At 35.7% G+C, this 25669-nt stretch overlaps 1 protein-coding gene across 1 annotated transcript in view; it reads left to right on the top strand.

The window, feature by feature from the left end:
• CUNH14orf39 (chromosome unknown C14orf39 homolog) overlaps positions 1-25426 on the top strand; it is a 29976-nt gene extending 4550 nt beyond the window's left edge. Inside the window, exons 4-17 of the mRNA XM_057416120.1 lie at positions 4524-4613; positions 7926-8113; positions 8585-8627; positions 9014-9134; positions 10298-10383; positions 15517-15656; positions 16145-16224; positions 18262-18347; positions 18434-18498; positions 19596-19663; positions 21204-21361; positions 21894-22029; positions 23505-23562; positions 24765-25426. Coding sequence (XP_057272103.1) covers positions 4524-4613; positions 7926-8113; positions 8585-8627; positions 9014-9134; positions 10298-10383; positions 15517-15656; positions 16145-16224; positions 18262-18347; positions 18434-18498; positions 19596-19663; positions 21204-21361; positions 21894-22029; positions 23505-23562; positions 24765-24967 — 1522 coding nt within the window. The 3' untranslated portion in view covers positions 24968-25426. The remainder of the gene's footprint in view (positions 1-4523; positions 4614-7925; positions 8114-8584; positions 8628-9013; positions 9135-10297; positions 10384-15516; positions 15657-16144; positions 16225-18261; positions 18348-18433; positions 18499-19595; positions 19664-21203; positions 21362-21893; positions 22030-23504; positions 23563-24764) is intronic.
• The last annotated feature ends 243 nt before the right edge of the window (positions 25427-25669 follow it).

Raw genomic sequence — 25669 nt, 5'->3', positions numbered from 1 at the left:
AGTCCTTCTCCGCAGGGCTGCTCTGAATCTCTTCTCTGCCCAACCTGTAGCTGTGCCTGGGATTGCTCTGTCCCAGGTGTAGGACCTTGCACTTGGCATGGTTAAACTCCATGAGGTTGGCATCAGCCCACCTCACAAGCGTGTCGAGGTCCCTCTGGATGGCATTCCTTTCCTCCAGGGTATCAACTGAACCACACAGCTTGGTGTCATTGGCAAACTTGCTGAGGGCGCACTCAATCCCACTGTCCATGTCAGTGACGAAGATGTTAAACAAGACCGGTCACAACACTGATCCCTGAGGGACGCCACTCGTTACTGGTCTTTAGCCGGACATTGAGCCATTGACCACAACTCTTTGTGTGCGGCCATCCAGCCAGTTCTTTATCCACTGAGTGGTCCATCCATCAAATTGATGTCTCTCCAATTTAGAGACAAGGATGTCATGTGGGACAGTGTCGAATGCTTTACACAAGTCCAGGTAGATGACATCAACTGCTCTACCCCTGTCCATCAGTTCCACCCCAGTTCTGTAGCCCCATCATAGAAGGCCACCAAATTGGTCAGGCAGGATTTCCCCTTAGTGAAGCCATGCTGGCTGTCACCAAGCACCTTGCTGGTTTTTCCTGTGCCTTAGCATGCCTTCCAGGAGAATCTGCTCCAAGATTTTGCCAGGCACAGAGGTGAGACTGACTGGTCTGTAATTCCCTGGGTCATCCATTTTCCCCTTCTTGAAAATGGGGGTTATATTTCCCTTTTTCCAGTCATCGGGAACTTCACCTGACTGCCATGATTTCTCAAATATGATGGCCAGCGGCCATCATTGAATTCAGTGGGGTTTGGCTCAGGTCCTACAAAGGATAATTAATGAATTAGTGTAAAGAGACTGAAAATGAGACCTAACTAATGAATACATTTATTCACAGAAGGACAGTGATTGCAGAAGAGTAGAGACTTTGTCAGAAATTGTTGAAAATGTCATCTAACGACATACTGAAAACTGTGATAAACGAGCCCTCGCTGTAAAATCAGACATTTAGAGCACTTACGCAGTAGAATCATCTTAAGCTTCTAAAATTTATTCTAGTTGATATGCCTTATGTATTGGATGTGATTCTACTGTTGATTTTGTAAATTCAAATATTGTTTTGGAGCCATGATTACCTTCATAGTTGACTAATTGCCAGTAATGGTCAATAGAGTTCTCAAAGAACCAACTTTTTATTGGGATTACTAGATATCATCAGTATAGTGAAGCATGTTTGCAGACTTTGAGGAAAAGATGTGATTTTTATATTCAACTGGTCTGCAGGAAATATGATATTTGAGATAAGAGTATTGGGATACTGGTGTGTTTTCTAGAGAAATCGATATCGTCTGTGTAGCAAAGAACTGAACGCACAAAATGACCAAACTGAAATAGATTTTAGGCAAGTAATGACATTTTTCTAATTGGTTTCTTGAATGATTCAAACTAGAACTCTTGGTCCCAGAACAATAAGAAGTGGTGAAATACTGCTGAGGGAATTCCAGTTTTACTGTTTATTTTCTATTTTCTAAATTTGGGTTCAACGGTGGTGAGAAAAGAAAAAGGAAGAAAAAAAAAGCCAGACAAGCTCAGAATGTTGCTAATTTGTAAAAGAAATCGTTGTCTTTTTCCACTAGATAAGCTACAGGATATTTTTATTGCTTTCAAATTAATGTGGATAAGCTAGGAAGGGCAAATAAATGTGATAGCTACCAAGAACCTCTGTGAAACAGTGATTCATTTAGCTAGCTAATAGATGAGCTACTGTAATCCTGTATACCTTGTGTTTACAAAACAGTATTCTTGTTTCACATGTTTTTAGCATGTCTTCAGAATTGATGTGAACACAAAATGTAATGCACAACGTGGTTTGTACTTTGATTAATAAAAGTTCTATGACTTTTTTTTTTTCCTTTGAAGAAAGCCATGGAGTTTTCTGAGTAAAATATCACTACAATGTTTGTGTGCCAGTACATTTTTATATAAGTATGTTGGTTTCTACTTTTTAAAAAATATGTGCCTTTTAAAATCCAGCTTTCTCCTGAATTTGCAGTAGATACGGTGAAATAACGTTTTGTAATAACATTTTTAATTAACAGTGGTGTCAAGCAATTTGTGCCAATAGTGCTAAATTTCCTGAATGGATGCTGTGATATCTTATTCAGCTTTTTTTGTTGACAAACTTTACTGTTGTTACAAATGTTGATTATATGTTGTGTTATCCCACCACTTGAACTTTGAAGTTATTTGACTTCAGTTCAACAAATCAATTGCCAGGGCTTTGTCCTTTTTTTTCATTTATGGAAATTGCATTAAGTTAGCCTCTGTTTTATTCCACCTTTCAAGTGATTGTCCAAATGCTCTCACCTGTCCAGTAATGAATTACTTGGTTTGTTCAGTTGCAGCCTTGTTCTCTGTTGCCATTTCTGACCTTCTCCTTGTCAAGGAAACTCTTTAAAAGTAACTTTATCTGCTGTCCCTTATTCACTTAGTCTCTTCAGTCGTGATGGATTTTTCCTTCTTCTACTTCTTCAGTGTTTAGCTTTGATAATATCTATGTATGTGTAACTAAAGTTGGGTTTTGTCTGTAGTTTTCCTAGGACAGATAGTGCCAGTCAGACAAACTTCATTGTAGGTGTGTGTGTTGCCTTAGAGTAGCTTGTACTCCATACAGAAGTTGAATTTATGGATCACTTTAAGCCCTGACTGGAGAGAGGATGTGTTATTTTTTTTTTTTCTATGAAGTCTCTCTTGGAGGGAGCATGTAATTTATTTTTTTTTTCTCATGAGAAATTGGATATCTGTCCTACCCAAGCCCAGACTGCTCTGATGATTGGGCCATCATCTGAATCTCAGTTCCCAGCATCTCGGAATTTGCCTGTTGACAAGTTGTCATTACAGAGGTTTTCCTCTCTGAACAAGCAGAGTGTTTGTCAGTAACACCTAAACGTATTTAGATCAATAGACTTCAGTCATTTTTCTGTTCTTTCCCTCATCATCTCACAACAGCTTTGCGTCTGTTAAGTCTTATTAAGGTATTACTTTCTGTTTAGAAACTTCATGCACACAAATTAAGAGGTTTCTGAATTTGTTTCTTACCATCTTTAACTGAGCAACATCTTGGCCATTTGTTCAGTTACAGCTTTCTGTGAAAATGTCGTTTCTGATAGCTGTTACCTCAGATGGGAGTGTAGGAGACATCCAGGCTTGGGTGACTCATGCTTCTTATACCATCTTTTTTTCAGGAAGGATTCTTTCTTTTAAAAGACCCATTATATGCTTTCCCTAAAGGGCACATCTGAATTTCATTTGAATCAGGAATTTATCTGCCTGTTTTTTCTAGCATTCCCACATCCAAGGAAGAGGCATATTTGCTACCTGGATGTCAAGAATGTACTGTTTACTAATCCTAAATCCTTCATGTATTCCCTGAAGTTGCCATGCTTCCAGTGCAGTCTACAGCATCCTGCTGTAGGAAAAGCACTTCGGTGGGCTGCGTTATAGCTCTTATATTATAGAAGGCTACTGAAGCCAGAGGAAGAACAAAAAATGGATTTATTGTGTTTCAGGGCTGTAGGGGAGCCACATAAGAGGAGATCCAGGCTAAGCATTACAGAATGTGGACCCATCAGTTTGCTCTAGAAGAATCTAATTACGAGCTGGGTAAAAGCCACTCAGCACATTTTGTCTGGAGGCAGGTTTCTGGAATGGGTGCATTTAACAGTGTAGACATACTGTATAGCCAGGTGCCAACTGCATCAAATATGAAAATATATGTAGATGGTGACTTGGAGGTGGAAAAGAATGTTACCTGGCAGCAACTGAAGTTCAGTTCTCATCTGACATTAATTTATCATTAACTATCACCTGGAGTGTTTTCCTGTAGGGGCAGAATTTGAGTTCAGATCTAGTCAGTAAGAGGTGGTATGTGCACCTGTGACTCCAAAATGACACACCAGTGCTCCCAGTGTCTGAGCTATTGTACTGACAGCATCTCTTTCTGGCTGGTTTCTGAGTAGGACTAGCAAATGGAGAAAATTCTGAGTTTGTGACTGCTGTTTGCATTTAGGTATGAGATAGGTGCTGGTGGTATCGATGAGAACGAAGCTGTGTGCATCTCCAAGATCAACACATCTAAAGGATTTACTGATGGTGCTGTTCTGAGTACCTAATGTGTGGATTTAGATGCCTAGCTGCGTATTATCATTAGGTTCCAGAAATTTGTGAAGCTCACTCTATTTGTTCCTTAAAAAGTACTTTATAATCTTTGTTCATTCTGTATGTATATATTCTTGAATTTTCAGCTTGAAAATCTGAAGAAAATAAATGTGTGAATGTAAAAACTGTCTAACTAAACCTATTTATGTTTGACTTTCAAAACATTAAGTAAATTGTTTATTCTAGTAAGCTAGATGAAGTAACTTGGTGTCTTCATTTCTGAATGGCTTTTTATTAGGAAGAACCACTTACATGCTTGCTTTCTTACTTTTTTTCACAGCTGGAAGCCCACCTATGCAATTCTTAGCCAGCATGAAGAATATTTGAAAAATGAACTTGAAGCTTTACAAGAAGCGACAGAAAATGAGAGGTATCTCTGATCACGTGAGATGAGGTTTCTATCCATAATACTTACTAACCAGTCCAAACTGATCAGTGAAGATAGTGCAGTCTGCATCAAACAGTTGTTGTAAACTTTTCAGAATAATTGAAATAACTAAGTAATTAAAGAAATTTTTGGTTTACATTATTATAAGGTCATATGATATATCGGAGTTACCAATGGAATAGGATAAAGTTATGGGTTCAAAGTATGGGTTCTTCAAATTCGATTGCTTCCCAAATGTGTATTATATTTTTTCAAAATGTTGTTCTGTTGCCCACAATCTCAAGAAAAGCCAAAGAAATAAGACAAGGAATGTTTCAGCTTTGCCAGAAATATGAAATGGAGCATATTTACAAGAGCATACATAAATTTTATCTATGAATGATTTGTTTTGGCCTTTATTATGACTTATCTTCATGTATACTGTGATTTCAGTAGTTTCAGATATTCAGGTTTGGGAAGACTTTTTTGAAAATACACAGGGTGTATGTTTTTTTCAGAAGCATCATTTAATTAAACCTAAGCCTTTAAATCATATATAGACTAAGTAAGCTAACAATTAGAAGCATCCAGATAATTTTATGATTTTCTCTGTGAGTATGAATTGCATGTAATTATTAGAATATACTTCACTTGTGTATTTGTATTTTGGTGTATATTCTTCAAAATAACTACAAAGCATGCAAATTCAGTAATAGGTTCTAAAAACTAGGTGAGTAGCTTGGGAAAGCCACCAGGTCTAAAACCATTTAAAGACCAGTAGTGGGGGAGAGTCTAGTCAGTATTAATTGTAAATTCAATCTTGTTCAGTAAGTGGCATTTCAGGTGTTTCATCTGCATTAATTACATTCTGCATTTGAATGAACTGATTATTTGTGCAGTGTAGCTGCCTACATTCAATGGATTAAAGAGCAATCCCTAAAGATTTTCCCTGCAGTATTCAAAATGTGTTGTGCCAAGTTAACCCACTGAAGTTCTATTTAGCACTCAGGTAAAATTCATCTTCATTGTACGGAGATTGCTCACCTTCACTGATATACTTCTGAAGGGGAAGAGGTTGGCTAGCCCTATGGTGAAAAAATCATGGCAGATCCACTTAGATATCTAAATACCAAGAAAGAGGTGTAACTCTAGGTCATTTAAAAAGTTGGCTTTGGTTCTTTTAGAAGTGTTATTTTTGTCAGTTGTCCAATACAGCAGAAATAGCGTGCCTGATAGCCTTTAATTAACTAATTTATCTGTCATCTTCCTGTTCAGAGCTCTGTATTTGGTAAAAAAGAAGGCTAAATTGGCTTTCTATGAGTATAGGAATAAGCCATTTTGGCTTTCACTAATTTGAGCTGACAAGCCAAAGAAGCATTACTTTTAAATTGCTTCTTTAGATTATTCATTTCAACTCCATCATGAAAGTGTTTTCCTGAGCTTAATTATAAGACATCATGACTATAAATCATAGAGTAAATTTAATTCACATAGTTTGCAGAAGTGGTCTGTCAAACATAGTTGCTCTGTACTGAAGTGGTCAATAATATATTCAAATCAGCAAGATGTGCAGTCTACAAATTCTGAATAATATTTAAATTAGGAAGAAAAATAAGTACATTTAGAACTTTATGCACTGAATATGCTTTTTAGCCTGGCATTTGAGGTTCTCAGGACATACTGCTTTAGATGGGAAGATGTTTTAAAAAGATGAGCAGATCAGCTTGTATTTAATTAAGCGCTTTTTTTTCCCTCATTATTATTTGTTTCAAGAACACATAAGAATGCTCATATGGACTGGAAATTCATCCTGAAAATAAGTGATATGAGAAAGGAAAGAGGAATGAATCGCTGTCCACATAATGTTACGGGGTTTTGTGGGTGCTTCCCTTTTCCAATTGTCATTAGACTAAGACTATTTCTAATTAATTTAATGTGAACAAGGCTGAATTCTGAATAGACTTCATTTAACTCTGAGAACTGGAGGATGTGAATTAGCTAGGAAAAATATTAAAAATAGTGACAACTTCTCAAGACTGCTATGCTATGCTATACTGTACTGTACTCTACTGTACTGTACTATGTATGGCCATAAATACCAATATGTGGAAAATACTGTCAAGTCTGAGGATTGTTTTCAGAAGCTTGAAGTGTACCTGCTAGAACAAATCATTTTACTTACTTTTATTTTAAAATATTATTTGTAACATATTCTTAATTGTATATCAGCAGATTTATTTGTTCCTTAGTTATTCTTTATAGAATCTACTAAATTAAGTAGAAATGAATGTTTCCATCTTTCATACCTGGGAAATTTTGTACACTGTACACAAATATTCAGTAAATCAATAAACTCAGATTCCCAAGACCATCTGTATAGAAAACCAAACAGATCAAGGTAATTTTCTGCATGAAGTTTGGGGAGTGTCAGTTCCTTGGTTTCACAGTGTTGATCTACAGCTTCTTTCCCCTAAGGAAGTGTATTGAACTCAGTCAGTTTAACAGCAACTGGTGCCTGGAGTATAGTTTTATTTGAAAATTAAGATCTTACTATTTTTTCCTATGACTTTTTTTTCCTTTATAAGAGTAGAAGCTTTTACAATTGAATGTGGACATTTTTTGCTACCTACTTCTATAATTTGTAGCTATGTACTCACATGATGTCAGTGAAATTATGTTAGTGTAACAGTAATTTAGAGGGCAGTCCTACAAGAAGCTGAGTATTCTGCCTTTTTGCCAGTTGTACATTGAAGTGTTTTCCTAACCTTAACCATGAGTTGTCTTATTGTTCTAGTGTGACTAATGTGTGTGTTTAAGGCTTCCCTGGTCACACACTCAGCATCTCCTTGGAGGCAGCTCTTAGTTCAGTGATGCTTCAGACTTCTCTAAATATGAGTGCTAGGCCAAATTCTCTTTTACTGTAAGTCTGATGTAGCTCCACCAGAACCAGTGGAATTGTGCCAATATACACAAACAGAACTTTACTTGCAGTGGGTTTCATGATAATTACAGAAGGAAAAAACATTTTCGTCTGCTAGGCTGCCTTTGGATATGGTATGGTCTACATTCCTTTCAGAACAATGAGGTTTGACTGTTTTTTACATCATGAGTGTATACTTTGTTACATACAGTACAGTCTTCCTTGGAAAAAAGCTGGGAGAGGAAAAATAGAGCCAAATAGTGGTATATTAAATATAATACAACTTTTTTTCCAGAACAGGAGCAAGCCTAGTTGAGCTGATGCCATTACTATTTTTTTTCTTACAAATAATATCTTCATATAAAAAAATAATTAAATGACATGTATTCTTATAGAAAAATGTATGAGGATTACATAACCCAGTATAAAGAGATGTTAAAACAACAGCGGGAAAAATATGCGGAAACTGCTCTTGCACAGAAATATTACCAAAAAAAGAAAGAACTTGAAGAAATCCAAAACAGAGTATTGAAACAGTCTGCAAAATATGAATTGAAAGAAGACACTTGCTTGGATATTCTAGGTACTACTATTATTAATTCTTTTACTGTAGAGCCTATTGGTAGTGCACTGCATATTAAAAGTGCTGTATGGAAATCCTCTGATTAATTTTCCACAGTTAATAAAAAGACTTTCCTTTTGTTATGCCATTTTTAGGAAAAAAAATATAAAAAACTGTAACAAACAGACTTTGAACAAGAGTTTAGAATATACATACTAATATTCCTTCCTCCAACCCTGAATGTAATGGGGAGAGGTTTGCCATTGAGCTTCTTGGGGTAAACAAGTACTAAAATTACTGTAGAACTCTCAACATTTTAAATTTATTTTTTATGGTTTTATTTTTTTAGGGTGTTTTTAGTGGCATTACTCTCTGTATCCTGCTATTTCTATTATGTATATTAAGTTCTCCTGATCTATTCATTTATCTTGTATCTGTAAAGAAAATTAGGTCAGTATATTAATCACCTGAAATGAAATTTTATTTCTGCAGAACCTGTTCCTTTTAAATCCGTAAATGACTGGGCTTTACAGATGTATCCTTGATTTGTAGTGTATATACAGTTTACAGGGAAAAAAGTTTGTATTTACATTTCACAGTTTCATATTAGGAAGTAATTATATACTTATGTTTAGAGTGGCAGCATTAGCATTTCTCTGTGAGAAAATGGAAGGTGTAATAGTACGCTTCAGTGTAAGTTTATGAGATCATTTTGAGGGAAGAAAATAAGATTTCATTTAACAATATACCTGTCAAAATGCTTCATTAAGGAGGAGAAGTCTAATTAACATTAGATTTGTAGATTTTTCAGAGCTTTCTCCATCTCCAGCATTCATGCTTAAGGCATCAAGGGGTCAAGGATCTGATAGTATTGTTTGCTTAAAAAAGTATTGCAGCAATTTATATTCTGTAACATGGAAGTGCTTCTTTGAGGCGAAAGACACAGGAAATGTTAAAGCTTGCTGCAGTTGCTACACAAGAATCCATTGAGCTACAAAAAGAAGCTGAGGAATTAGAAAAGAAAATCAATTCTTTAAAAAAGGTAACTGTATTTTAATTTTATTTTAGATAAGCCCATGTTATACATGTAGTTATATATTGCACAGTTATATTTTCTGAAACATAAAGAAGTAGTGTATTTTTAAGCACACATACCAACATGATGATTCCAGTCTTAGTTATTATGTTTCTATAGGGTTTTCTTAACACATGTTTTCTTAAACAAGAGGGGTTCATGAAAGTAATGGCTCTTCAAGCTTGTTTTTTGTTGACCTCAGTTTACATCATAATTTTCGTCAAGGCACTGTGTCATGGTGACTTTCGTGCTAGCTCAAGAGCCAGGGAATACACTTCAAAATACAGCAGCGCCAATCCCTAGTGAGCCCCAGAACTCAAGCTTTCCCAGGTCCTACTGGTTTTTAATTTTTTTTAATATGAATATGTTCAACTAAATATGTTTTACAGTAAGGATCATGTAAGTTTCTTCCCCTTTTCCCTCAAATAAATGTGTGGGTAAAAAACACCCCAAGGTAAAACTGACTGATTTTAGACAGAGATCACTACAGTTCCACTGACTAGGAAAAGCACTGATTCCAAGAGGGATGGTGTTCCAAAAAAAAAGACTTTGTCAGGACAGCATTTTGACCCACTCCTCTACTAGGAGGTGAAAGGTCTCTCCTAAGCCTGAGTAGCCCAGTAGGCCAATCTGGTGAAGAGTTTGGTAAGTTTTACAGTATTGTATATGGACGCTTTCACCCTTCTGGACTAGATGATAAAGGACTTTGTTTAGTGTTGTCTCAGCTGTGACTATTTCAGCCAGCCTTGTGGTGATAGAAGCAGATCATGCACAGATGTTATTTTCTATTTCTATTTTGTGATACTTTTTGACACTCATAGTTACAGACCAAAGTTCCTAATGTGGTATGTGCATACAATAAGAAGGGGTATGGTTAATTGGTTTATAACTAAGGAGACCATGTAAGGAGCTGCTTGTTCCGAATAGATACATAGAGTCTGTGCTCAAAAACTTCTGTGTTTGTTCCAGCTGTTCCAACAAAAAATACTGCCTCTCTTTAACCTCAATCTGCTTATTTCTTCAGACCATCTTGGCTGCAAAATCTCTACTTCTGTTTAGAAAACATTTGAAGCATGTAGCTGTAACTTTTCAAGATTATTTTTATTTTTATTTGTTCTTTATCTTTTAAGACACTTGTAAAGACTACAGAAGATCAAAAAAATTCCAAAATGTTTGAAGGAAAAAATCAGAAAAGTCTGGAGAAGCTTAAAGAAAGGTACATTTACAATTTTTTCTTTCTCTTGTTTTCATGCTTGTTTCTCAGCATTTACACAAAGACTGCCACACAACACAAATTGCTGCTAAATAATGACTGTCAAGCTTCTCTAACCCTGGTCATGTGATTTGATTATGTAATTTTACAAGTTTTCTGTATTTTGGGGTTAAGGTGGTGATGAATTTGAAGTCTTGGAAGCTAAACATATTTGGAAACATCCAAAAGTATTTTGTAGAAGCCTTTGCTCCTCAAAGCTACTGCTGATAGATCTATGTGGATAGTTTTACAGGTTTTGAATACAACTGCAGTGACTGTGCAGTCAGAGATAAAACACATTAATAAAAGCATATTTGGAGAAAAAAGGCTTGCACATATCATTTATCTTCAGCTCTGAAATATGTCTTAAGAAATGTAACTCTTAGTTCTTAAAAGAACTACAAGAAGTAAAATAACTTGTTTTTTTTGTTTAAAAAACCAAGCATGAGTGAAAGTTTCATAGACAGGATTAATGGTGTAGTAAATTAGTCAGTGGTCATTTACAGCTGGGACTCTAATTTGAGGTCTGTTACAATGACTGAAAATCACCATCAGAACTATCTTGCGTTTATCTATTGTCCTTGTGAATGTTGAAACATCATGGTTAGAAATGATGCTTTTAGACCAAATCCATTTTAAACTGAAAACATATCCAAAAGACTTTGTCCAAGTGATTTTGCATTTTGGTGTGTTTGAAAAAGAAACTTTTTAGGGCTGTAAAAAGAGATTTAGTGGTGTATAGCCAAAGAAATGTGTAATTTTAATAATTCCTAAGATCCTTTCCACAGAGGCATTTTAGGCCTGTAATATCTTTCTATAGACCTATGATTTTTTTTTTCTTTGTGTTTTTTTTGTTTATTTTTTTTTTAAACCTTTACGCTTGTTCTTATGCCTCACCTAAAAAATCCACTGCGCAGGCTGGAAGGGCTTACTCTCACTTGTCTGTATGGACAGGTGAGGGTCGAAACAGTAGGTGACAAGGTGCATGGGAAGCTGCAGACCCAACCTTGCATGCAGGCAGACCAGCGCATGGGTATTTTGAGATCGCTCAAGAGATGACAGTCCTGGTTGGACACTTCCTGATTGCATAAGCACCCTTTTTTTCCCAACCAGATTTGCATATCCCACATGCCCTTGGTCATGGTGCTTGTAGTAAGCGTGGTTAAAGCCCTTCCCAAATCTTTGCTTGCGAAGCCAAGCCATCAATATTCTTATGTATGCTTTTTGTCATGGGCAAGACCTCAGAAATACAGGGAAGCAAGAAATCTGCTTAGTTTAAAGACTAGGTGAAAGAAGAGATGGGAATCACTCCGAATTTTCAAAGAAACTCACTTATGTTTAGTCTTCTGAAAACAAAATACCAATTAAAGACCCATTATAAAAGGCAGAGATCCGTGTTCTGCACATGGAGGCATAAGAAACAGTCAGGCACCTCATGCAAAGGAATTCATAGGGTGCATTGCTAGACCTAGCATTGTACATTTAATTCCATGTCATGGAGCCTTCATATGCTTATACCTTCCCCTGAAGTTGTGTCTTGATTGCATGCAAGTAGATCTTTCTGGTGCTCTTACTGAAGCAATAATTCCATGGCTTGAATCATGGATATAAGATGTTGTAAACATTTTACACTATTCTCACTCACATTGCCTTTTAACCTCCATGTATGCATTTATGTGATATAGCATATGGTATTAGAACATAACCTGATTATTAATTAATATGTTTTTTCCTAGAGTAAATTTTAAAGCTTATTTATGCCAAATATATCCACAATGTCAAGGCTTGTAGAAAATTACATTAAAATTGTCATTAAAATTACTATTTGCCATTAGTGTATTCTAAAAAAGCATTTTCACTAGAAAGCACAGAAGTGTCTGATTAAGTAGCTGTGTTAAAAATAGGTGTACTATAAATCTGTGATTATAAACACTGAAAAAAAAACACAAACAGAAAATGATAAGATAATGCGTCATATGAATGAAAACATTTGCAGACTCAAGGCAATGTATAAAATTATAACAGCAGAATATGGGTACCAAAGGCAGTAGTCTCTTGTGGGCTGTTCTGCAGTAAACACAAGGTTATTTCTGAGCAAAGAGAGCTTTCTGAAGAAAAAAGAGATATCTTCATCTTTTGCCACAAAAGAAGGAAAAAAGAGTTGTACTGTGAATCTCCATGAACTGATGCAGACCAGTGTGAAGAGAAACCAGCAGTATCAAGGGAAAGAACAAAGCAGAGCAATGAAAGCACTGAGCAGAACAATGTACAAATGAATACCCATGAAATGCTTTAGAAGGCTGCAAGACAAGAAACCAACTTGCAAGTTAATTAATAACTGCTGGTATAGATGTTCTCCTTTGGACCTGAGGATGGCAGTGGTAACTGATCTTTTAAAAGGCTTGTAACGTTTTAGTTTGAATCATTGCTGTCCAGCTAGTCATTGATTGGGCTGACTACAAAACGCAGATTCCTCTTCTCATGCCAGTTGTTTCCTCTGATTAGTGGGCTTTCATAATTCACCAGTTAAGTATCATTATTAAAATCTCCAAATAGAGAGTTCTCATCAATCAACATGTAGGAGTCAACTTTTATGAAGCATGGGTCCTGACTTCTCAATTAGAGATTGTATTTATTACATAGAAAGGCTGACATAATGAAGTGTGCTTTGGCATATATTGTGCTTATTTTCTCTGCTTTTGTAAAATGTTTGAGAGACCTTTAATGCCATTATTCTGTAATTTTGTTAGGCTTTTTTCTTCCATGCTTCCCCCCCCCGTATGATTATGTGTTAATTCCACCTCTGAATACCTAAAATACCTTGTATTCCAAGTGAGAGACTTTTGCTAAAACTTGTAAGGATATTCCATGTCAGATTGTTGCACTTCTTTCAGGATCTTTGCATTGCAAGTGATTAGCTTTTGCTGATCAAAGAAAAAACTTTGTAATATAATCTTGGAAAAATACTTACAAAGATCTTTCTTGACCTCTACATGTAAACTTATGTGAAGAGTGAACCCTGTGCTGACCACAGCCTCATAGGCGATTATTAGTTACTAGTTATGGCAGCTAGTTATTAAAATAAGTCTTGCTTCCCAGAGGACTTGCTGCCATGTGCCTGATGAGAATACTGAACATGGCTTCAGTAGGGAGTCCTGGTAAATACCACAGGAACCACTGTGATTCTTCAGATGTATAATTAAATACACTTGATTCCTATAGTGAATATGAAGATGTAAATCTTTGGGCTTCGTTATGCTGTGAAGAAGAAACTGCTGTTAAGAAAATGGGATTTTATTTTGATTTAGGAATATATGTTTTTTTTTTGTTGCACTTTAGTAAAAAAAGATGTTATCTATTTTGCAGTAGGTTCCAAGATAAAGATTTCTTATCTACTCAGATATCTACTAACAATGAAGTAACAAAAGAAGACGAATTATCTGTCTTGTTACTGCAATTTGGACTATTTTGAGCTTCAGTATGCAGTTTGATTTTTCTTTCAGTGTCAGAGAAGTTGCATATGGGGTTTTCTTGATAGTGTTTTTGGGGAAGAAAGGGAGCAGGTATACTGGATATGCATAAAGTTTGACTGCAGGCTTTTTTGGAAGGTTTTGTTACTTAAAAATTACATGTCTTAAAAGCTTCTAAGTCCTGTTTGTAACTCTGCCATTGATATATACTTCTGAATAGATGTGCATTGCAAAGGAAAGCTTTGTTTCTGGGAGACTTGCCTGCTAGAATCTGCAGAAGCACATGGAAACTGACTTTGGGCACTTTTATAAACCCTATTTGGCATCCTGAGCTGAGCAAAAAAATTAGTTTTATGGCAATCTTAACTCTGCAGCAGCAGACTTCTTCAATTCACTAGTGAATGAAGATTGTGTTAAAGTGGCCAAACAAGATGTTTTGAAAACAATAAAGTTGTTTTAGTGGGGTTCTGTGTTTAGCTCTGTTTTCATTTCTCTGTTTTTGTGCTCTCTGCATCTGAATTAAAGATACATCAGCCATGTATACATCTTACTTTCCTCTAGTACTCATTCTTGACGTAGGTAGTGTCTATGATTACTGTAACTGAAGAAACTACAGACTTAAAAAACCCGCTTTTATTATTTGTTTTGTTTTATTGATGTATTAGTGGCACATGGTTTATATAGTTTGTTAGGTCTCAGTCCAGTCTCAGGTGTATATATAACTTTACAGATGAAGATAGTCCTTTTCAGAGTTATTTGACTGAGATGTATTCATGGTTTTATGCGCTTACAGTTGTGCATGTATATTAGTTTAATATGTTTTTAGGTCCATATATCTTAACCAGTGTTTCTAGTTTTGGTATTTTTATAGTACTGTTGCTTATTTGGCTCCACACTACCTTATAAAGTGCATCATATGTTTTATCTTATTTATATTTATGGAAAATCTCAATAAGAACAAAAAGACATGACTCAATTCTTCATTTGTTCTAAATAGCATTGTTTAGTCAGCTATAAACCAGATGTTGCAGCTAGAAGCATAGAGGCGAAAAGCAGGAATGCCAGAGAGAAAATAAAGTAGAACTCATTAGTTTTAGAAATGGCAAATGTTCCTGTACCAAATAGCCACTTTACCCCTCATCGTTCTGCTAACCTTTGTTTTTCTACACTGCAAAAGGCTATTTACCCCACACAGATAATTACCCCACAAGGGAAAACACTTGCTACATTTTTTTTTTTTGTGTGCAATGTGAGTATTCCGGACAATCTCAGAGAGAGTAAAATTGGTTTAAAATGCAAAAATGTGATTTTAGAACTACAATAAAGAAGTACTTGATGAAAGCATAAAATCCCAAACTACTGATACTTTTCTTTGATAGTGACAAAATCTAAGTCAGCAGTGTTTTTACGATTGGTTTATTACTACTTTTCTTTTTCTTTCAGTGATATTCTCTATCTGATAGTATTTAAAGAAAACTTCATCTTTTTATCAGCTGTTGGAGCTGCAAGAAGTATAACCTCCCTGGCAGCATGCATCTCCCTTGAAAACTCCACTTATTTGAAACAGTTATATTTTATGATTTCTTTTGCAACTATTAACATTTTTATTTTTTTTTAATTAATTTAGGATATTTGAAGACGGGGAACATCCATCTTTGCAAAATGAGAAACATCAACTGTATAAACCATTACATGTCCCATGCATTCCTCGGAAACTAGTGCAGTCTGTACAGAGCATTAGATTCCCAGTGCAGCGAACACAAAGAGGTGCAGTGTGTTTAATGATTTTTCTATGAATGATTTGGTATTATTTTTGTATAAATGAATGGAAACCATGATAACATACTTGATGAATGGCTCCTACTGTGACAGCTGAAGCCAGACTTTCAATGGAAGCTGGGTATTTACCAGCCTTTTTGTTCTGAAAATCCTGTGTCTGAGTCCTCTCTTCCTGTGCAAAGAGTAAAATAACATTACAGGTATGCCTGATGCATAGTGTCAGAAAAATCTGAAACATGCCTTTAGCATTGTTTGCATAAATACAGTAAATATTAACCAAGACTTATTTGCAGTAAATTGATACTTTCGTATTGTTCTGGGTTCAGCAGTAGCAGGACACATATTTTGTGATAATTTTCTTTTGGCTCTCTATTAACAGGAAAATGTGTAAGCTTTGTTCCCAAATTCAGTTTAACAATCTCATGCTTTGGAAACTTAATCCTATTGACAATATTAAGTAATAGTTGTTAATTTAGGGAGAGAAGAAAAAGAAAAACCTGTGGAACTTCCAGTGGCTACTAGCGGTTCCTCCAGTTTTGCAGAAAATTCATCACAGGTATGCTGCTTTCCCACTGGTAATAACAGATTATGTAATCTGTTATAGCGCTGTTATATCTTACATTAAATTTATTAACACTGCAACCACGATGATAATCTTGGCAATCTGCTATTACCTGGTTTTGTAATAAAAGTATTTCTTTTGTGTCTTTTCAGTCTGAAAATACGTATGTTCTTACAAAGTGCAACTGGTAGTCATAGTAAGCATTCTCATGTCAACCTTGAGGTGACCCCTCTATCCAATTAATTTTGTATGATAGTTTTTAAAGTTTAAATAGCCTTTGTAGATTCACTTTGTTGTATGTAGCAAATTTTTGGAATTCTAAAGGAGGAACATAATCTTCTATTAATGATTAATCATCAGCCATCTACTCTATGATGAAGATTTCATAAAGGATTAAATGTGCAGGATGCTATATGCAGGAATGCCTACAGTTAACAACTCAGTTCTGAGGTTTAAGCAGAAACAAAAGTCTGGCCCAAGAGAAATGAAACCATGAGCAGCATTACTTTATACACTTGAGGACTCTACAACTACATTTTCCATCTCTCACCCATAAACAAATAGTTCCTATAGTACTTTTTTGAACAGGTGCAGTGTATTGCAGCTTACTATTTTAAATATACAAACACAGTAAAGCAATCTGCAAACAAGTTGGAGGAACAACTTGCATAGTTATGAAAACCACTAATAATATCCACCTAAGGGCAAGAACATTCATAGGATTGTTATAATACAAAGGAGTACGCAGGTAAGGTAAGGCCATAGAAGATAAAAGAAATAATTTGCAACTGTGTTTGCTGTGCAGAAGCTTGGGGAAGTTTCTACATCAAAACCTTTCTTTTTAAGGCACATCTCACTGGATTGATTTAAAACCAAATTTTAATGAACAACAAAAATAATCAAGTAAAAAATTAACGGAACCAGTTGTGATTTTCTTAAGATTTTCAGGGTAACTGAAAGATGAAGTGAATAAATCATTAAATAGTTTAAAGTGGAGCCTGTGGTAGAAGAAGCAGCCATCTTAAGATAAAACAACATGAAGGACAATGGCTAGACTGAGTGGAACAAGACAGAAGAAATTTCAAGCAATTCTGATTTGTGACTGGCTGAGGGAATTGGACATGATGAGGATGATAGAAGGGCTGTTGCCAGGGTAATCCAGAGATGAGGATGGGAATCTGGGGACTAGAGTTGCACTTAGAGAATAGTGGGAAGCGGTAAGTCAAGGTTAAGGGAACTACAAGAAAGGGTGATGGCAGCAAGGAAAAGAAGATGGAGTTTGAGGAAAAATAAAAAGATTAGAAGGAGGAGGGTTACAATGCTTCAGAAAAGGTGTGCTGTAAATTACAGGAGTTGAGTAGCAGACAGATTCTTCATAACCAGCCCTTTTGTCCTCCACCCTGTATTGAATTAAATTTGATACATTTTACAAATTAAAATAAACCAGAACTAGCAGCTCCCTGTGAAATAATGTGTTATCTTATGCTGAGGCGTAGATTCCTAGTGCCACTCTGTCCTCAAGGCACAAATGCATGCCTCACATAAGAGTTAGGGCTTCTGATCTGATGAAAATCTATGAGGCAGGAGTATTTCCTTGTTTTTTGCAGTTTTTTGATCCACACAGGAGACACAGTCACTGATGGGCACACTCACTTTGGCCTTCAGAGGTGGAGCCAGGCCTTGCTTCAGCCCTTTCTTTATTGTCATGCAGGAGCAAACTAACTGCAGTAGTACAAAACCTGGATAAAGTGTGTGAATTATGTAATGTTATTTGTGTGACAGAACAGTTAATTATGCACATCTAGTTATCAGTGCTGTGAATGAGACTTGATAAAAATCAGAGAAGTGGGTTTGGGTATCATGCTGTTAAAATGAAGGTAAAGCAAAGATAGGCAAAAAGTTTTTATATTGACTGACCTCGAAACTGTGGTTAAAAGAAGGGATTTCCATAGTTTAAAGAGAAATCAGAGTGATGTTGTTGAAGCAACAATTTCATATGCTGCCTCATTTGAATATTTTACTATGTTTTAGATGGTTACTGACACTGCAGGCACTAATAACCCACAAATTGCCCAAGTTCCAGCGATAGCGAGCTCACAAAACCAAACGCAATTCAGGTAACTTTTCTTCAATAAAGTAGTTTTCATTCTTGAGTTTATGGAAATAATTCATATTTAGTCAAACATTAATTTTTGTGTTTTAGACTGGCAATTCCCCCAAAGCGGATGACTTCCAATCAACAGTTTGAGAGTGAAAATGCAGTAATAGGTAAAGTATCATTTTTTTGATAGGTTGTGCTGTTACTGTATGCTGGATCACGTGATTATAAAAGAGAAAAATCTAGGGGCCAAATTTTCATTCTGGTATTAAGTGGGCCACCATTTCTGTTCCTCTTCCACCTTGCTTATTTAGTTCAAACTTGGAGTATAGCAGATACTCAGTGCCCTAAAAATAGAGACTTAACTGCTCAGTAATGTGGGATTCATTCTTCATTGACCATTCCTAATGAAAGGAACTTTCCAGCACCTCTTGTAAATCCACGCTCTAGTCTCAAATTACTTGTGTAAAATGAAATCCAGTCTGAAAATCTGTCCATAAGGCATGAGAAAATGCAAAGAAAAGGGATATAATAAACTCAGTAATGTAGGAATCTTAAAGCATCAGATTTGAGAAATATGTACAGAATGCTTACAGGAACAAAGCAGGGAACCAGGGTAGTTACAAATACACCTATAGTTTCTGAAATCACAAGGCACTGAGCTTCATTTTAAATATTTTTTTTTTTTCTGATTATAATGCCAATTCAGATGCCTGTTAAAGATTAGTCTTTTTTTTTGTATTTTAGTAATAGGGTCTTAATTGTATGTCCTGAAACACAGGATCTTAACCCACAGTGCCTGAAATGTTGCACAGTCTCAAGCTTAGAGCAGAAAGTCTGATAACATTCTTTTCTTATCCTGGTTTTGCCCAGTTCTTTAGAATACACTTCATCAGTGTCATGTGGATGTGCTTTTTATATTGTTTTCACCTAGTTTCCATTGTCTGATTTTAACACTCACAAAGGGCAATAGCTGGATTAGACAAACATAGTACTCTAAGGGAACAACAGCTAGGTTTGAAGAACATATCAAACCATATGAAGCAGCTAAGCATGCTTTAATGATAGCGTGTAAGTTGCAGAACAAGAGGTAACTGTTAAGAGCATAGCTGTAAGGTGGGTTATTTTGAAAACTACAGTCATAACACTTCTTTACAAGTAGCAATGCCAAGTTAGAGAACCTTTCTCAAGGATTCTTTCCTAAAACATAATTTTTATTTATCCATTTAAAATGCTGTTATTACAAGCAGTGCTGATTTTTGTATAGCGAGCCAAGAGGCCAAATGTAATGAAGAAGCAGAAGATGAACCAAAGGATTATTCTTTTAGACCTCAAGTAAGCAAAGCATTTCTTATGTCATAAGTAATTATTTTATGTAGAACAGTCAAAGTATCTTGACATATTTGAACCTATTGGCAAGAGGTAAGTCTCAGAAATTGGCAAGGTGACTTATTATAAAGCACCCAGCAGGTGAGAAGCCAATTAGTGCCTTCTGATTGCTAATATAGGAATCATTGCTCTTGATCATGTAGGTGTTCTGTGGAGTTTTATGCTACCTCAACAACAGACTATTTAGGATGACTATCCTATGTACATCGTAATTTTTGTATAAATTGGTGAACATATTTTTTTTCTCAGTGTGAGATGATGAAAGATTTAAAAAAAAAATTTTTTTGCATTTGAAACTCATTTCTCTCATGAAACTATACTAAAAAGGCTCTGTGCTGGCTACAGAACCTGTATGGCTCCATTGGCACTGCTTTTACAAGCTGTGCCTGAATGTGAGATCAAGCTCACCATACCATATTAATTAAAGCCTGTTGTCTGTACAGCTTGCGCATGTAGGTGATATCAAGATGTGGTTTAACACGTGCCAGCAGTTAAGCACCACACAGCCACTTGCTCACTCCCCCCACAGTGGGACGGGGAAGAGAATCAGAAGTGTAAAAGTGCAAAAAGTTTTCTGTTGAGATAGAGTCTAATAAGTATAGCAAAAGCTGTGCATGCTAGCAAAACAAAATAAGGAATTCATTCACTACCTCTCATCTACAGGAGGCTATTTAGCCATTTTCAGGAATGTAGGACTTCATCAGATGTAATGGGAAAAGAGATGCTATAACTCCAAGCATCCCCCATTTCCTCCTTCTTCCCTGTAGCTTTTATTGCTGAACACAACATCATATGGTGTGCAATACGCCTTTGGTCAGTTGGGCTCAGCTGTCCCAGTTGTGTCCCCTCCCAATTTCTTTAGCACCCTCAGCCTAATCACTGGTGGAGCAGCATGAGAAGCAGAAAAGGCCTTGACATTGTGTGAGCACTGTTCAGCAATAACTAAAACATCAGCTGCAGGCAGCTGAATGAAGAAGAGTGTCTTTAAAACAATATTGAGTCTGAGGGAAATTGCTCCACAGAATCTAAGTGCATATTTTCGTTTAACGTTTTCTGAAGAAGAGGAAATACCTCAGTCAACTGAAATATGTTTTGATGGTGGTGAGCCTTTGTTTCACTAGGGAGTCTTAAGAGAGTTCCAGTATGACTTTTACACAATATGCTAAGACATACTTTAAAGTTAAATAGTTCTTTTCTTCAAAATTAGTGTTTTTAGTCAGTTCACAAGTTTATTTTTTTGAATGAAAATTTTCATATATAGTTTCATTCACAAGCAGTCAATTTTAAATTAGATAAATTCAGGTTACAGTTTAAAGTATGATGAATATGTAACTGTTAGCATTTTATTAACATCCTTTTATTTTTCCTGAGAATAAAAATAACTAACCCTAAAATACGTAATGGATATATTTATAGGTAAATGAACTAATGATATTTTGGGAAATTTCATATGTTGTAAACATTATTGTATATTTCTTTTTAATAGGGCATAAACACAAATTTGAAGTCAAATGAAGATAATCTTGGCACAGCAGAAGAAAGTTCACAACATTTTTTAAGAGCACCTGAAACACCTGAGTTTGTCGGAACACCTGACTCAAAGGGGAAGAAAACCCAGTTCTCTAAGCTACCTTCATTTGACTTGTATGAGTTCAGCTTTTATTTTGATTTTGAGCAAAGTGATATTTATTGTATAAGCATGTCTGCCTTTGAAAGATTCTCTAGAAAGACTTTTCTAGAAAGCTCTTCTGAAAACACTCCTTTTTTTTTTTTTCTTTCCCTGAGTTATGCTAGGTAATTTATTACTTTTTCTACTGACTACCATTTCCACTTGAAGCTGTTTTGAAAGAGTGAGACTCTGCTTAGAAATACAGAGACACAAGTTTTTTTTGTAGCTCCTTTGTTAAAATTGTCTTTTCCTGCAGTAGTATTTGTTACACCAATTTCTATCTTTAAACGGGGTTTTTTGTTAAAAGGGTAGGGAATTGGTGAGACCACCACCTCACTTTGCTTTAAAGAGTTTCATTAACCATTTTGTGTTGCAAAAGCAATTATCAATGGAAGCTATAGGAATCTAAAAACGTGACAAAACAGAAAAAGAAAAAATAAACTAAAAAAGCCATCTATGCTACTTTTAAAAACTATTACTGTAGTTTCTTCCTTTCTCTCTTCACAGCATTCACAATTTAGGTTCTGAAGAAGGAACATCTAAATCTCCTGCCTTCTTTTCTCTCATGAACTTTACTCAGAAGTCACCTGGTTTTAATTTGTTTGATTCTTCTATGTTTGGGGCAGAAAATTCATCTGATGAGGTAAAAATGAGTACTTGAGAATATTAAATTTTCACAAAGCAAAATCTGCTAAGTAAACAGCATTGACAGTGAATGAGGTTTTTCATACTGGTTATCTTTATAGCAAATTTTTTTTACTAGCTTGCTTAATTTTTACATTTGATATAATTTGAAAATGCTTATCTACTTTCCTGGGGATCCCCCTGTGATGACTTCTGATCAAATGTAAATCTTTCCCATATGGGCAAGATTTGATCTTATGCAAATATACTTGTGACTAGATTCACAAAATGCTTCTGGTTCAGTGTTGCAACGCAAAACTTTAGGTACCCTAGCAGAAATCACAACAAACATGCCTATCCTGTGTGGTTTTGTCTTGCTGAAATGTGGAATCAGGCATTTACAATTTTATTCCCTCCTCTCCCCCTATTTTTCACAAAATGTAGGATACTGAGAAAAAGAAGAAAGGACAATTTATTAGGGGTACTGAAGAGCAAATATGGATTAGCTATACTTAAATGGAGGAGATAAGTAGACAGTGAGCTGGAACAGGCAGTGGAATCCAGGTCTTTTTCTTTGCAGGTTCCCTAACTACAGTGCTCTAGAGTAATTTTCACCATCCTGAGCTAAAAGATTATTGGGTATTCAGGATAGGTATGTGCCAGTGCATAGTATGGTTGTTAAGTAGCACTGCTGGCAGTGTAGATTCAAGCCTCATTATGCAAATAAAGCATTTGAACCCAAGTGTCTCCTATTTCAGTGGGTGTGCTCAGTCTTGAGGTTACTAGAGAAAAGCTAGAGGAAGGAAGAATGAAAGTACTGTTTTGTATTTGGCAAGATACGTGTTGTTGATGTCTTCTATCATGAGCTCTATTTAGGAGAGAAAACACTGATGAGCAGCTTGTGAATTGTTTAAGAATGAGGTTAGGTATTAAGTCAGCTCGTGATGTAAGAACCCATGTTTCTGCTCAGTGGCAGAAACCAAGAATTTACCAACCTGTAGGAGTTATGTGGGATTCTTTGAAGTTAGGTGGGAGTTTTGAAGGAATTAAGTATCTATTATAAATCTAGTTTAAGAACTCAAGAGGGATGAGTGGTTATTTTGCTACTCTTTCTGGCAATATCAGGTTCTACTCACTAGGCATTAATTAGGTTGTTGCTTAGAAGGTTTCTAAAATGTTACATTATTAAATAATTTTGAATCTTTTTGGTTTAAAAACAGCAGTAAGCCAGATCAGGTATTGGTCTGTTCTCAATCTGATGATTTCCAGAAGAATGGAGGGAGTGTGTCTGCAGATGTAAGCAAACATCATGAAAATTATCTCTTCAGAATTTAGGGTTGGATATATACCTTTAAATGCAGATTTTGTGAAGGCTGCTAGCATTCACTGGGACTGTGTCTTTCTCATGGAAGTCAAATTAACTTGCTATATATATATTAGAGCTTATCTTTTTTCTTTCATACTTGTTAAATACAATGGCTGTTTATATTTCAGACAGAAGAAGGTTATTCTGTGGGAAACTTGAACCCTCTGTCCCCACAAAAAGATATTGGTAAGTCTGAAACTCAGATGTGAAGCTGTCTTCTGCTTATGTGACTGACAAGCTTGTGATCCTGCTTAATAGGGCACCTTTGGCTGTCTAACAGGCTGTTCAGTTGTGATACTATATTTCAGTGGTTTACTGGGTTCATTTGTATTTTGACTAGCTTAAATCTTTCCCTGACTCTTGGGTTTCAAATGTATGAGATGTCATGAACAAAAGAGGTACGAGAAAGAAAGAAATAGGGATAGTGTTAGGTGTGTTTGAAGCAAACTGAGAACTCCTGCAATGGAGAAGATATATTTAAATGTCAAAGCTTTTTCTCTGATTAGAAGAACTCTTCTACTGTACTTGGTAAATACAATTTTTTAACTTAAGGCTAACAGCTTAGTGTTGGAAGGAGTTCATATGTTGGATTTTTTTTCCTCCCTCAAATACAGTAATTTCCATTCAAGTAGAGAAATTTTGATAATAAACAGGCTTGGATCAATTTCAACTGTTGGAGGTACACAGTGTAAAAATAGCAGAAGTTAAGAGAGAGGAGAATCATACTTAATGAACAGTACCTTCCACTCATACTAAAGGAGCCCCACACATTTACACATTCTGGGTGAAATCCTGGCTCTACTGAAATGAAAAGCCAATTTTTTTTTGTGTTATCACTGGGATCAAACCTTACTCTTGATGAAACTTCTTTTCTGAAGGGAATTGTAATCTACTATCTTTGACATACTGCAAGTTCAAAGCTACTTTTTTTTTTTTGAAGTGGGCGGATATAAGGTTTTATGTATATATAACCCTTGTAGAGAAAAGGGTATCTTGTGTTGCTAAATGTAGAAGTTAGGTGGTTTTGAGTCAGTAGCTTTGTTTCTCCAAGTATTTCAGAGGTTGATGGCATTGCTCTCTAGAGAATAAAGAATCTACAAAAGTGTATTTGTTTACAAAGACCTTTCTTGCTTAGTATTCAAAATATTTCACCCACTTTTTCATCTAGGAGTGTTTTGTTGTTCTAAATCATTCAAGTAATTCACAGATAATTCTGATAATGCTCTCCAGGAAGTATCATTTCTAGTGCAGAAGTAAACATACAACTGCAAGCTGATACTCAGTGAGATGCTTAGAGTACAATATTGTTAAAGGAACATACTATGCTGAATGCAGGATTCTTTCAGTAAGATTTAATCTGCTAATAAATATAACATGTATTCCTATAGGAAGCTTGTTTGGGAAATCAGAAAGTGAGGAGGCATTTGCCTTCCCCTTCCCTTCAGAATCAACTTCTCATGCATTTGGAGATGGAAAAGATGACTTCAGTTTTCCATTTGCATTTGGACAGGATCAGAGATCATCACAGTCTCCTCCTATGAAAGGTTTTCATTCTTCCTTACAAAATACAAAGCCATTTACATTCTTCTGAATACCTTTGACTTCCTTTTAAATTCTTTTCCTACTTAGCCTTGACAAATGTTTTCAGTTTCTTAAGTACAAAGCATTTAATCTTCCCCTTTCATTTCATGCAAGACTACATTATTCCAATTGCTGCAAAAGCATGTGTATATTCATTAAGCGCACATGCTTTGAGATGCAGCCTTTATTTTTCTTATTTCCTAAATACGTTGTTTTCATAAAACATTATGATACACTTCTGTTAAATTGGCACTTACAGGTAGCAGAAATACCATTTTACAGTGGTGTGTTAATTCAATATCGGAGAGCGCATCTAAACTTCTAGATGAGTACATTCAGCCTCTGATATAAAGTAACTTGTGTTAGAGTAACTGTTTATTGTGGTAAAATCTGAATTTGAGTTAAAGACAGTGTTCTCAAATTAGCTGTTACACACAAAGTATTTCTAAAATTTTTGAAATAAACATTTCTGTTAATTTTGTGAAAATGTTGGTGGTATTTCTTGTTATCTGAACTGAAATAATATTGCAGTTATAACACCATTTCAACTCCTTCTGACTTGGAACACTGAAAGCAAGTTCCTTCCCCTCTATCTAGTATCTTTCAAAACAAAACAAAAGGTAGGTTTTACCAAGCTCCTAGATGCCATAGGACTATTTTTATGCAGCCCAACTGTCTGCTGAGACATGTGAAAGTTGGATTTTATTTTTTT

The sequence above is a fragment of the Pezoporus wallicus genome, unplaced genomic scaffold, assembly GCF_028554395.1.
Source record: "Pezoporus wallicus isolate ANWC-B61680 ecotype Strahan unplaced genomic scaffold, APGP_CSIRO_Pwel_v1 scaffold_2146, whole genome shotgun sequence".
Classification (NCBI taxonomy): Eukaryota; Metazoa; Chordata; class Aves; order Psittaciformes; family Psittacidae; genus Pezoporus; species Pezoporus wallicus.
Note: the sequence above shows the minus strand (reverse complement) of the source record. Positions and strands in the feature narration are given on the sequence as shown.